This window comes from Lissotriton vulgaris, chromosome 10, assembly GCF_964263255.1.
Source record: "Lissotriton vulgaris chromosome 10, aLisVul1.2, whole genome shotgun sequence".
Taxonomy (NCBI): Eukaryota; Metazoa; Chordata; class Amphibia; order Caudata; family Salamandridae; genus Lissotriton; species Lissotriton vulgaris.
Window position 1 is genome coordinate 547,960,292 of NC_141698.1, and position 15,391 is coordinate 547,975,682.

The following is a 15,391-nucleotide window of genomic DNA, read 5'->3' on the forward strand; positions in this document are numbered from 1 at the left end:
ATGTTGTCATAACCATAATGTTGGATATCATATGTTGTATATGGCCATATTATTGATATGTTTTCAGGAGCTAATGGCGGAATGGATGTCTAACAAGTTCTTGTTCATCTTAGACAGTTGATTGGGGATATGACACAAAGTTAATAAGAGGTATTGTCAATATAGTAAAATTCAATTAATATTGTTGTAAATATATGGCATTGGGCAAACTCCAGCAGCACACATCTAAATAATCAGGGATAGATCTGTCACCATCCATTAGGTTGGATGGTGTAGTGTGCCCTCGGTGGACCTCCGAAAGGGTGATCCCCACATCTGTTACGTTACTAAGGGGCGTTACAAAGGGAATATGGCTTCGGCAGGATTGGGTTGCTGAAGTGGGAGGGAAGGGGTGGGGGAAGGGTTTTGTTCTAGTTTGGAGACCAAGACAAAGAATGAAGGAGGCTACACATATACAACGTCATGTCAAATAACAAATTATACAAGTTTACACTGGCAATGTAACAGTCATAGGCCAAGAAATTACATGGCCCGAGTAGTGAGGAATGCTGGTAGGGCTAACCTGAACCTCCTCACATGAAATGTCAGGGGCTTTACAAACCCAAAGAAAATTAGACAAATCTTTGCATGCTTGAATAGATGGGAAATTGATATAGCTCTCCTACAGGAGACTCACATCGCACCTAATACACACAAAACTATAGGCACAAGATGGGCGGAATCCACTCATTCTGCCCACTACTCCTCCTACTCACGGGGGTAACAATGCTAATCCGGAAGGGAACGAACTTCACTGCGAAAAAAGTGATTTCAGATCCTAATGGTAGGTACGTTATAATTTCAGGGACTTTAAGGGGACAAAAGATAACGCTAGCTAACCTATATGGACCGAATGTAGACGAACCAGAATTTTTTCAGGAATTATGGAACCACATGCATACACTACAAGATACACAAATCATATGGGGGGAAGACCTGAATATGGGCCTAGTGGATCATGTAGATCGATCCACAAATTCGGCAGAACCACACAAGAAGGCTAGAGCGAAAGTTTTAGATATAATGGAGGACATACCACTGATAGATCTTTGGAGGCATAAACACCCAGACGTCACAGGAGTGACACACATGAACGTGATACACAACAGTTGGTCCCGTATAGACAACTGGCTAGCGACAGACAACATTGTGCTGTGGTCGATGGGACTACAAACACTACCTAAAACTCTCTCAGACCATAATCCGATTCAACTGACACTTCAGATATCACATTATGTTCCACCCCATTCCAATGGCGGTTTAACGCTCAAACACTAACAGACACAATATATGCTGACACTATTCATAAGGCGATAACCGACTATTTTCGCTTAAATGAAACAACGGTGGATGACCCAGGAGTGTTATGGGAGGCGTTTAAAGCGACGATCAGGGGAGTATGTATAGGCACGACGGTGGGCATATTACGGGACATAAGGCAGCAAATAAAGAGATATGGGATACGCATGACCGAACTGGAGTCGACTTATGAAAGAACGCACAACCCAAAACTGTTAGGGGACTTGCGTAAATTAAACACAGAACACCAAACCTACATTGAGGATGAACTAAAATATATTAACAAAAGGCACATAGCCAGGAACTTTGGAGAAGGGGGCAGGCCAGGCAGAATATTGGCGACTAAAATATGTGAGGGTTCCGGACATTAAGCGATAATGCAAGTAAATACGGAAGATGGTATAATAATGACACAGACGAAGGATATATTGCAATGCTTTGTGGAAAGTTACAGCGCACTATATAAATCGCAAAACACTGCACATCCTAAAGACGTTCTAAAATACCTCGAAGACGTAACCATTGCTTGGCTTTCGGATGGTCAAAGGGAATACTTAGCGATGCCAATAACGGTAGAGGAAGTGACAGAGATAATACAGTCATTACCGAATGGGAAGGCTTCTGGACCAGACTGGTTCACGTGCGAATTTTACAAGAAATACGTAGATATAATAGTCCCCCATCTGGTAGCCATGTATGGCGCCGCGTTTGATCAAGCGGAATTGCCACCGACACTTAGAGAAGCAGTAATAATAGCCCTATTGAAACCATCAAAGGACCCGGAGATGTGCGAATCATATAGACCCCTGTCGCTGATAAATGTAGACTCCAAGATTTTAGCAAAAATACTTATGGTCCGATTACAACCACTAATGACGGATCTGGTGCTCCCAGATCAAGCAGTTTTCATACCTACCAGGGGGCCCATCCCATAACACCAGGACCCTGTTCGCACTCTCGCACTATCTCACGCCTTCTACGAAGGCAGTGGCGGTTATGTTAGATGCCGCCAAAGCCTTTGATTCCATTGAATGGCGATACATACTGGCGATACTGCAGAGAATGGGCTTTCCCCAGAGGTTCATTCAGTGGGTGTCCTTATTATACACAAAGCCAATGTCGCGAGTTAGAATCAATGGGTATATATCGGATGCATTTGTCATCGAGAGAGGGACTTGACTAGGATGCCCACTTTCGCCATTATTATTTGCTCTGGCCTTAGAACCGCTGGCCTGTCTGGTCCGGCAGAATCACAAGCATTCGGCGTTACAATTCCCACCTTGACCCCTACACATCTCATTATACGCAGATGACATGCTTTTATACGTACGCGATCCAGAACAAAATCTGACACCTCTACTAAGCTAGTACATAAAATTTGGCAGACACTCCGGATTGGCCATAAACTGGACCAAATCGTCTAGTGTCCCCCTAACTAATAGAACTACACCACATGACACCAAATTCCCATTAGACTGGCAAACCGACCCAATACGATATCTAGGGGTCTGGTACCATACAAACCCAGAAGTGGTAATACGCACAAATTATGGGAGGGTTATCTCACAGTTAGAGGACAAAATTAAACGCTGGATACAACTGCCACTATCGGTAGCAGACCGCACTGCAATTGTAAAAATGAACGTCTTACCTAAGTTCCTCTACCTCTTCAACAATATTCCCATCCCTTCCCCGGGTGAGGTTTTTAAACGCATAAAATCACTGGTTTTGCAACTGATATGGGCATGCAAACAGGCTCGTATAGAGCTCAGAACACTAACACTGCACTATAGCAGGGAAGGATTCAGGGTGCCAGACTTCCTGTTGTATTATTTATGCGCTCAAGCACAATATGCGGCCTACTGGTACCACACCATACCATATCTTACACACACAGCCGTGGAGGAAGGAGACGCGGCACCAGTACCTTTGACAGCGATCCTGACACATAAGCGACCATCCTTACACGCAGAAGACATAAATACCATTGACACCACGGCGAAAGCTTGGCAAAGATTAGGACAGTTGGCATACAAGGTACCGTTGTATGCGCTGGCATTGCCACTACACTATCACCCGGAGCTGCCAGTAACTAGAGAATCGGTAGGCATGGACTTACTGCGCAAGGGGGGAATAGATAAAATGGGTGATCTATTTATAGAAGGGGAATTCAAGACGGCGGAAGAATTGACGTACATTCAAAATCAGACGATGCTGTTCAGGTTCACATACTATAGGTTGCAGAGAGCAATACAAAAACTATATCCGAGCTACCCAACCGAGCTGGATACGTTGAACACACTCCAACTCATCTTAACAAACTCCGACACATCACACCTGGTATCAAGATTATACTGCACAGCACAGGCAGAAATTCCATACACTACAGATAAGGCTAAATCGAGGTGGGACACATGGTTGGGAGACCCCCTAACTGAGGAAGAATGGCAACAGACGTGTGCTTTAGTACAAATTCTCCCCCCTAATGGAAATCTGCGCGTCATCCACTACAAATATATACATCAAGCATATTACACACCTGTGAAACTACAAAGGTATGGCCTGCAAGAGGAGGCGGTGTGCAAAAGATGTGGGAGGGATGAAGCTGATTTTCTGCATCGTTCTTGAAGCTGTGTCAAAATCCAAGCATTCTGGAAGGCAGTAACGGCAAAACTAACAGTTATGGTAGGGACTGAAATAGATTGCATGGTAAGAACATGTTTGTTGGGGTTGCTAACACGAGTAAAGGCAGGGAAACGCAAGTTTTGTGCGATATCATTATTATTACCTAAACGTCAAATTGCACAATGCTGGAATAGCAGGCAAGCGCCAACAACGTCCCAATGGTTCCGAGACATGACAAGTTGCAGAGGTAGGTTATTGACCTATGAGGAGGATCTGCCGGTCAGATCCTGACCTAAAGACTACTGGAGATTCTTCACAGACTATGTAAGCACATTAGATGTGGATGAATTATTGTAGGTTTTAAAAACGATTCTTAATACATATTTGACAATAGATAAATGCCAGCTACCCTTCAAGAAATATCTGTACAGAATAGACATGAACTGTTTACGCACGGAGTATGAATGCGGAAATGTAAAGGTCTTCATTATTGTTTGTACTTTGATTTTAATTTGTATCATTGTAAAAAAAAGGAATAAAAAGATTTATAAAAAAAACCAACAAAAAAAAAACCTAGCCTGTTCCCAGTCCTGAAGAGAAGGACGAAAGTTGTGAAAAAAACGTAAAATGTCTAATGGTGTGCAAAATTGATTCTTGTTTGCTTTCCACAGGTGTCTGGATGAAGTTGAGTTGTCAGACGTTCCTTCAGCAGCACCTGCAGCTTCCAGAATCCCAGAGTGCCCAATCTGTGGCAAACAGTTTAGCACAGTCAAAAGCAGAGCTGCTCACTTGAAGCGATGTGCAGTCACAATGCAGGTCCCTCCACAAATGTTGCTCCAGGCTGTCCAGATGCAGACAATGGACTCTGAGGTTTCAGTTCCTTCTATGGCCAGGTGAGAGGGAGTACTAAACTTCGGCAATATCATAAATATCTCTATGGAGCGACAAGCTCTAGATTCTATATATCCTACTGTGAGTGGAGATATGGAAGCTCAATAATCTATTAGGACTTATTGGTGCTAGGATAGCAGTGTACAAAGGGAGAACACAAACACAGAATTTTAGACATGGCAGATAATCTTTCCCTGTGAATAGGAGCCTTCTTATCAAACAACTTGCCAAAGAGAGAGTTCGGGTGAGTCCTCTCCAAAGTTGGGAAGCCAGCACTGAAAAAGCCCTACCATCATCGCGGGCAGTATGAGATGGAACATGTTTGTGTAATTTTTTAAGAGTCCATTGAGGCTCCCCTGCACAAAAAGATTGATGTACCAAACACAGCACTTAAAATGGATACTCGGCAGACCAGATAGGTAGTGTAGTGAGCCCCAAACTTAAAACACCTTCGAGAATTGCAGATTCCCAGAATCCGTTCTGAACCCTCTGTTACTGTTGGATGAGTTTGGTAGGAAGCCCAAGATAGCATGCGTTGATGTCATTGCGCCTAGAGTACACCAGCTTGGGGGGAGGCCGAGTACGTTTTGAGGTTGAACTTTTATGCACAGTCCAGTGAAATGTTTCACTAAGAAGGGAAGCAGAAAATGAGTTAAGAATGCGCCTCACTATTCTGATATCAATATCCACAGGACTGCATTGAATGGCAAATGGTATTAAGAGCAAGTTCCTTCGTTGCAGAAAAGGATTCCAGTGGAAGTTCACAATTGATTCCATTGGCTGCTACTGTGTCCATGTTCCAGGTCTTGGAATGCTGTGCAAGTTGTTGGTTAGTGCAGCAGTGTGTGCTTCCTGATCCTTCTGTTAAAATTCTAAGCTCCTGTTAGATTCTGGCAGCGCGGCTGAGGGGAAATGGCTGGGTTCTGCGCTACATGGTGCTTCTCAGGAGGTTGGGAGTATTTAGACCCTTATCCTCTGCAAGTAAAATTGCAGCCCCCCCATGCCCTACCTGTCACCCCTCATCTTTAGCTGGGGGGGTCTGAGTTTTAATGTGCATTCAGGTATTTTTGTAACCTTTGCATTGTGTGGGGGGCCTGCAGATGCAATCTCCATTTCCAACATTGCTAGTTTCTGGTTTTCAAAACAGACCTTCCTGCATTCCCATATTTTTCAGACCATATTGGATCCGGGACAGCTTTTCAATGTTGCGTATAGACTTTTTCTTTACGATCCATGCACCTGGAAGTATAGCTTTTTGGTCAATCGTCCATAGTTTTCTGGTGTCTTCATTTCCTCTGGAGATACATGACCGATACTGCCCTCATTAGGAGGAGGCTTCTGGGACTTTTTATTTTATTTTATTGATTTGTTCTGCTGTTTTTCTTCTGTTTGTTTATTTTTAAACATGACCTAGACCTCTGCTCTTGTCCACGTTGGTCCTCTATTGGTTTCTGTTTCTATCTCTACCGTACCATTAATGCATTTATTTATTGTACTGTTACACTAACTGTGTGTAAAGGGCTTTGGGTAAAAGCCCTTTTTCAAATGCAGTATATATTAATAGAGAAAACGTCCACACGGATCACAGGTGGATGCAAGTGTTGTTGGAAGAGAGGAGAGATTCTTTCTAAAAGGCCTGAACGTGTCAAAAGCTAACTAGACGGCCTTAACCTCCCCTCCTATAAATAGCTCTGTGTCCAACTTGAAACCAAGGTTTCTTTGACCTCATTCTTAAACTAGTTTCACCATGAACTGAAAAATAATTAATCTGGTAAATAATTACTAAAGCGCCAAACCGAGTGCCCATTATCAGATGAAGCAAAAGGGTGGGTAACCCAATACAGCCTTGCGGGCTTGGGCAAATGACGCAAATGAGAAAAATGTCGGCAAGGTAATTTACGTGAAAACAAATTGCAGCAATTCGAGTTTTTGTGTATACTTAAAACTTCGAACTAATTAAATTAGTAACTGATGGCAATTTGCATTTATAATACCTCTAAGATAGAGAGTGATATTACCATACTAACATAAGAAAGAGAACAGCATCACGGGAAGTCTTTTTATCAAAAAGTTCTTATTTACTTGTATAAAATTGTGAGGGTACAAATCAATCATAACCATTAGTCAAAGAATGTAATTCAGATGTAAAAGGAATCAGACAATTTCTCCTATAATACATCAGAATAAAGTCCAAACTGTAACATAAAATACAATGACTTCTGATCAACTAAAAGTAAGTCACTTGTAGCAACAGAATTGGACTGAGAAGTCGACATTTCGGTCTTTTCGTTTTACTTCACAAGACCTTCTTCAGGACAGATTAAATTAGCATCTAGCGATGACCCCCTGGAAAACTTAATATGAAATTTTATTGCTACATCCCTGTTGTGTTGCACATTATTTTTAAAAACATAGAGAACCGTGTACAAATGTAAATTTCCAAGATCCAACCAGGGTACAATAGTCTACAAGGTTATCATCTTCTGTACATTCAAATCTATGTATAAAAATCCAATTATATGCTTGAATATCAATTGTACATTCTAATGTGGTCGGTGTTGGCTAAGGTACATAGACAATATTTTCCTAATCTGGAAAGGGAGCAAGGATTTGCTCTCACAGTTCCACCGTGGTTGAACAGCAGAAACACCCACCTTAAATTTACACTTGAGAGTAACAACAAAGAAATGAATTTTTTAGACATCACCATTAAAGTTGGTGATGATAACACTCTTTTTACAACACTCTTTACAAAGCCAACTGCAAGAAACACATTGCCTAAATACAGTAGTCATCATCCCAAAGCCCTGAGAGATGGCTTGCCGTTCGGGCAATTTCTCCGATTACGGAGAAATTGCACCAGACGGACTGATTATTTCAAGGAAGCGAAGATTCTTAAAGACAAATTACATGATAGGGGCTACCCCAAAAAACTCGCTCAAAAGAGCATGGTACAACAACCGAGGTGCTCTTTTGGAGATTTAACCAAAAACCATAGATACACTTTTGGTATGTGTCACCACATTTGGCACAGTCAGTAACCAATTGAAAAAAATAGTGAACAAGCATTGACCTCTTCTAGGCGGACTGTCAGAAGTAGTAGAGAAACCGATGTTTGCTTTTAAGCGTGGCCCTAATCTTAGAGATCGTCTTGTCCATGCTTATGAAATACAAGAGATCAACGTGGTGGACAACATGAAACAACTAATGCCAGTAAAGGGTCACTTCAAATGCAATAACTGTACTGCCTGTGCCTCAACAAAAAACATCAAAAGTTTTGAGACCAATGGAAAGGTGACTACGATTAAACAGTTTTCGAACTGTAAGACTTCCAATGTTGTCTACTGCATTAAATGTCCCTGCGGACTTCTGTATATCAGTAAAACAACTCAAATGGTAAAACAAAGAATTTTACAGCATCAATCCAGAATCCGTTGCAGAGTTGAAAATGCCCCACTGGTAGACCATTACTCATTGTTTAAACACACTGAAAAAGAAATGAACTGGTGGGTCATCGAGGTGGTTAAACCCACCATTAGACAGAAAAATGTCGATAAGATGTTGACTTTAAAAGAAAATCGCTGGATTGAATCATCCAACAGTATCAAAAACGGTATGAATTCAATCACAGAATGGCACACTTTAGCCTATATAGTCTGAAATAGAACAACAAATAAAATAGAATTCTGACACTGTACTGTACTAGCTTTGTATTTCGCCTGAAAGTAAAATTGACAATATAAAGCTTTTCTTTAATAATACTTCTCCAGTGATGTGTGTATTAAATCGAAGTACCATTACATCCTTTTGATCAATTGACTTTGTTCTAGATGTTGTAAATTACAGGAATTGTTAGAACTTTTCCATCTGCCAATGTAATTAAATGCAACTAAATGTAACCTCTTTTATTGGTTTCTGGTTTTAGAATGTGAGTGCAGTATTAGGCGGCAGGATCAATAACTGCTTGTCGTAGCTCATACAGGGCAAAGTACTAACTGTCTTTTTTAGACTCGAATTTGTCACTTTCACTCAAAAACTAACCTTGCTATATCCAATAATTCCAACTAAGTTGGGGTCAATGACATTGACACACAGCGATCTGTGCTAGCTTTCGATAACCGTCAGATACAGCTTTGCGCCCAGATTACTTACGATGTTTACGAATGGGCATCTCTCATGATAACGGTAATGATGAGCTAACAATTAAAAGTTGGCTATCTTTTTTGCAACTTAAAATTTTTTTTAAATTCAATTTCTTTGAAACTTAATTTCTCGAGTCTGGGGTTCCAGCAAAGTTAGATGGGATTTAACTACCAAACTGCCCTCTTCAGCAGCGTTGCATAAAGCTTTCCGTTAGTTTTCCCAGTAAAACGGCCGAGTTAGCACTGTTCTCGACATGTTTATAAATGGCCGCCAGATTGTCTTATACCCACGAGGAGGGACCATCTTTGAACAGGTTCTTTTCGTGAACCTTGATCGCGCGAGACAATTAGCGACGTAAACGCAAATTCGCTTTAAAAGGAACTTGGCTGGCTCGCACGCCGACAGCTGTTCCTGCCGTGACTACGCCGGTGAGAAGGTAATTCGTGTTGGCAGCCTGAACTGGATGCTGTTTCAACACTGTCTCTCGAAGTAAGTAGAGTAGGAGTGCGGAAGCTTTTTTAGCTATTCCTTTAACTTAAATTTAGACTCCCTCCAAGCACGCTGTAACTCACTATTACTGTACAGGTTACACCTGCAGCAGCGTGTTAAGTACTTACACTGATAACTGTAAACGAACCATTCACATTCCTCAACTTGAAGGCAATAAGCCTGAGCCGTAAAATTGGTTTGTGTAACCAATCGGGTTGACCTTTTTTGTAATTATCAGAAGCAAAAGTGCAGAGGTTGTGGCTACAAGTTTGCTTACTTAAATTAAGGCTTTCCTCAAGCACGATGTAGTTGTCTATTTAATCAAACGCACAGCAGTGCGACTTATGACCGTGCGGAAAGTGTTAACACCTGCTATGAATCATTTGTGTGCTGACACGGCATTCAGTGGCAGCTAGCCCAAGGTGGATAACTTAAATGAGTGAGTCATCCACAATGACTAATAACGCTTATGTCTTCTTGGCGCTAATAATGATTTTCGCATAGTCAGAAGTCTTGTTCTTATGATGCCCCGCACTGGTGACCAATGCTGCAATAGGCTTGTTATCCCGTGAAAAGTGGTGACACTTAGTAAATTTGCCTGGTGAACATAAATGTTTCACCCGTATGAGATTCGGCAAGCATCCATATACAAACCATGACTGTCACTTAAACCTATAGTACCGGGGCCTTAATTTAGCCCACAGTTTGGCCATATCACTGCTTTGTAAACGTTACTCGTATAGGCCACACCGTTTGCTTAGACGCGGACGAGTGTCTCTGACACTCATTCAGGTAATAACAGATTTAACTGCAATAATGTCTAAGTCTAACTGACATGTTCCTCTGGTACCTGATGTATGAATTTCTATTTATAGAAAAATTGGGACCGACATCAAAACACTATCCTTAATTCCGAGTCGGAAATCCTCTTTTCTAAGTAAGTGTTGGTAAATTATAAACTCAACTCTAATCAAATTAAGCCTGAATCAGAGCTCTGACAAAAGTCCAATGTGCTGTGATATCATTGCTGTGTCGCCACACCGACCACATTAGAATGTACAATTGATATTCAAGCATATAATTGGATTTTTATACATAGATATGAATGTACAGAAGAGGATAACCTTGTAGACTATTGTATCCTGGTTGGATCTTGGAAATTTACATTTGTACACGGTTCTTTATGTTTTTAAAAATAATGTGCAACACAACAGGGATGTGGCAATAAAATGTCATATTATGTTTTCCAGGGGGTCATCGCTAGATGCTAATTTAATCTGTCCTGAAGAAGGTCTTGTGAAGTAAAACCAAAAGACCGAAATGTCGACTTCTCAGTCCGATTCTGCATCTAAGACTGTTCCTACAAGTGACTTACTTTTAGTTGATCAGAAGTCATTGTATTTTATGTTACAGTTTGGACTTTATTCTGAAGTATTATAGGAGAAATTGTCTGATTCCTTTTACATCTGAATTTCATTCTTTGACTAAAGGTTATGATTGATTTATACCCTCACAATTTTATACAACAAGTAAATAAGAACTTTTTGATAAAAAGACTTCCCGTGTTGCTGTTCTCTTTCTTATGTTAGTGTGGTAACATCACTCTCTATCTTAGAGGTATTATAAATGCAAATTGCCATCAGTTACTAATTTAATTAGTTTGAAGTTTTAAGTAAACACAACAACTCAAATTGCTGCAATATGTTTTCAAGTAAATTCCCTTGCCGGCATTTTTCTCATTATCAGATGAAGGCAAGAGTAGATTTTGTGAAGCATCTGGTATAGCACCTGCATAGTTGGCCAACATAGGAACTTTAAAATTCACCATCAATCTGGGAATCTCAGCTAAAATGTTTAACTATAACAGTATGAAAATGCATGTGTTTAGCTGGTTCAGTTGGTTTTGCAGCCTGTACACGTCATTGTGTGGTTTGCACTCCAGTCAAAGAAACTGTCTTTGAACACCCCCCCCTCCTTATGAAACACTGTACCTTCTATTTTCTTCAGAAGTTTGAGGGAATGGCGCACCTCTATGTCGCACTTTATATATTGTTTACTATATGTTAAAAACAGTTGATGCACCCTACATGGTCCATCTAATTCAAAACAGAACCCTACAGCTGGGCTTATTTTTGTCCTAATTAGGTACTCAGATAAGGGGAAACAATCACCTAATACCAGCCTTCGGTTAGTTAGACAGGAGGCTCAAGTGAATGTATTAGAACATCTCTTCTTTTTTGCTTTTACATCTGTTTATTCAAAGAAAAGAAAACCACAAAGAGAACAGAGGAATGCCCATTACAGAAGTATTCACTAATCATATATTCCCCACCCATAGGAACCTCCAAATGTAGACCAAACAATCAGGACCTAAATTCCAAGCAGATATAATGCTGCAGCCCAAAGTGCTCAAAAGGGAGCAGAGGCAAGCAGATGGACAAGAGAATGGAATCGAAGACAGTGGAGTAGAACAAAAACCCCTAATAAATAATACATTTGGTATGCTTTGACCACTGAAGAAGGGTCCTTGGAGGGGATAGCCAAAGACTCACCATGCACTGCTAATTTGGAAGCCAAGAATGGAGTTCTAAGCTGGATAAAGCAACCATTATCCAGGGCCACTAGAAAGACAAACGAGAAACACTTCTGCTGATTCCAGTCGGATAAAAACATAATGCTTTCCACCATGATGAACCCTGAGCTTTACTGGGAACCCTGTAGAGACAAAAAGCCTTCACCTACCTTCTCCCCTTCACTGACAGCAACTCGTATTTTCTGCACATGGTGTTAGGGTGTAGATCAGGAAAGAACAAGAGGCTCTCACCAAATATCACCATCTTATTTATGGTTTTCTGCATGTGAAATCCACTGTCTAATTGCAGAGATAAGGGTCACTGGCAATGCTTCTTCAGGGTGTGTTGTCCACAGATTTGTTGTCTTTTTGTCACCTTAGAGGGGGGTGTTATGTATGTTTCATAATTTGCTGGCTCTACCGGCAGCTCTAATAGATCCCTCAGTACATTCTCCATTCCATTTGAATTGTCTATAAGCAGCAAGGGCACCCCTCAGCACTCAAAAGAATTGCTCCTCTCTGATGATTATCCGTGACAGGCAGGTGTCCAGTTTTAAAATACTGTCATTTGCGTATCTTTTAAGGTCACCAAATCTGCCATCATGGATACAGTTTCCATCAAGTCAAGATGCTGCCACTGGCCTGCTTCTGATTGCTTTTAGGTCGAGTTCCACACTTTTCCCTACCTCAGTGGCCCGACATGTGCTGGACTGGCTCATCCACAGCCTGAGTCTTTGTTGTTTTCTGTTTCAAGACCGCGTGAATCACATAGATTTCAAAAGAGCACTTTTGCCAGGTGTTGGCTTCAAGGTCTCAGATTATCTTGCACTGTCAATCGCCGCTGGCTCTTCATATTTACATTGCTCCAGGCAGTAAATAAATCTTTGTGCTATTCTTGTCACCCGTGTTGCTTCCCTCACTCTGTTGTTCCTTAGTGCTGTATGTTGGATAGCAGATCCCCGAGGCACTAAAGCTGGTCGCCACTAGACCCCTCTAAGCAAGGTCAGAGCAACCTGAAATATAATCCATTGCAGCTATCACTTATTGCTTTTTAATTCTTAACATGTGGGCGGGTGTCTTTTATTCTCCTACTTCCATATTATGTCTGTTTCCACCTGTAGTTCTAATTTGTTCGTTGCTAGGCTGGTCATTTTTGGCATTTATTAGAATGCCCTCAGTGCTGATTCTTCACCTTCTATTATCTCCAGTTAAAAGCGACATTACCTCCTGTCCACTGTCTTCTCCAGAAGAATGAATAAAGCCTGAATATTTAGAGGATTCAACAAAGAATATTGTACATTTGTCATGCATATTATTTATTCTATTTTATCGATCATCTAGGCAAACTGCATAAAGGACAACATTTCTGTGACCTCAGCAGATTTTTCTGTGGTCTGTGTTCCTAGGTGTACTAATCCGTCATTCATTCCTAATCCTTTTCCAGGTGTGGAAGAACCCATTTGTCAATCACCTCCCCAGAGAAAAATATGAATGGTTATGGAATCCCTCAATTCTGATGTTGAATGGGAACATATGCACCCTTCTAAATGTCATTATTTTGTAATGCCTAAATGAATGACCTTACATGTGCTACCTCTATCCTAACCTGCATTTTCAGGTTTCATTTTGATGGTAACACTTCTCTCCTTACTTTGAAGTGAGTTACCCGTGATGGGTCATTTCTTTGCACCATGCATTGGAAACCATTCCGAGCCATCGATTTCAAAATTCTTACATGGTGGAGGAAAGTGGAGTATTATGTGATGTGGGGGTTAGGCCTCACCACATACTACTATCACGATACACCAAAGATGGTCCTTGGATTCACACTAATAAATACTTAGCTCAGTCCTGGTAGTGTGGCAAAGAGCAATCAGGCTTTACTAGGGGAACATTTGTTAAGCATTTCAGAGTACCAACATGGACGATAAGTAATTGACATGACTCAAGCAAAATCTGACACAACTTCATAGTGTATATCTAAATTTAGACCGCAAAACGAACGGAATACTATACATGTAACCGGAGTTATAAATATTAAGAAGTAATAGAAAATCAATGCAAAATAATACAGTGAAAATTTAACATTGCAGTCAATGGGAAAAGCCACTAGTGACAATCGGTCACTTGCAGGATGAGTTGCATTGTACCTTGCGAGGTAAAGGTGATAGGGGTCTCGGGACCAAGCCTCCACAGTCAGTTCGCTTTTACCTGGCCCATGGAGCCTGGGTGAAGAGTTGTCCTGGCTGACCCTGGTGCTGAACAGGAGTCGCAGGAGAGCTGCTTTCACCACTGAAACGATGCTGCGGACTAAAAAAGATGCAAAAAGACATTGGTGTGGTTGCTGACATCGATTGAAGGTCGGATGGAATACCTTCCTAATGCAACATTCGAGTAAAAAGGTTGGTTGCCGGACTGGCGACCAACAAGTTTTGGCACCTGTAAGCAAAGCAGAAAGTAACTTCGACATCCAGTGGCCCAGGGGAACGCGGTAGCTGCCTGCAACTTCATAGAAGGGAAGACTACAGTTCCCACAATACACTAGATCATCTAGGTTTGGGCGATCCCCCAGAGGGCCCGATAGCCAGTGATTCTTCAGATGTGGAGCATTGTTTTACCTGCAGTTTGCCATGGATTAGTTCCAGTAGTCCAGGGGAGTCTGGGGGGGCTTCAGCCTCGATTAGGCAGTTCCAAGAGCGTTGCTACAGGTACAAAGAATCCCTCTTTTGCTTTGTACAAGTCTTGTTGTCGCTGGTGCGGGTCTCTTCTGTTCTCTTTGATGCAGGTTGTTTAGAATGAAGTTCTGGTGTAATCCTAGATTTAGGGGAGTTTGGGGTGTGGGGTCTAATAGTCAGTGGGCACCTAGTTCCTGCAGCTAGTCTGCCCCTGAGGTGACCACATCGGGTGTGGGTCACCTTTTCTACCCAGAATATTCTATTCAGCCACTGCTAAAGATGGCAGCAAACACATTTTAGTGCACAGACCAGGCTGCCGTCCCTGAAGGTGTCAAAAACACAGTTGATGGACAGAATGCAGAACAATGTCTTACATTCACCCCAGTACAAAGATCTGGGCCTAAATCCATCGTTTTTTTGCACTCCACACCACCCTAGGTCAGACAATGGCTATATGCAAATCAACCTTGACCCTGTGCCTCATGGGAACAGTCCAGCCCGAACTACCAAGCCATGTCTTTCCTAGACCGGAATCAAGCATCCAAGGACCGGTTTCTGGCTATCAGCCTTCTTCAGCCTGGATAGCTTGACTCCAGAGGTGTGGAGAGCCTGGGACTCACGTCTGAGCATACCCAGCCCACTCGGGGTGAAAATTGCA

At 41.7% G+C, this 15,391-nt stretch overlaps 1 protein-coding gene across 3 annotated transcripts in view; it reads left to right on the forward strand.

Moving 5' to 3' along the window:
- Positions 1 to 15,391, forward strand: part of SLX4 (SLX4 structure-specific endonuclease subunit) — a 590,413-nt gene that overhangs the window by 99,155 nt on the left and 475,867 nt on the right. For all 3 annotated transcript variants that reach the window (XM_086941400.1, XM_086941399.1, XM_086941398.1), the window contains exon 5: positions 4,635 to 4,856. In XM_086941400.1, coding sequence (XP_086797526.1) covers positions 4,635 to 4,856 — 222 coding nt within the window. The remainder of the gene's footprint in view (positions 1 to 4,634; positions 4,857 to 15,391) is intronic.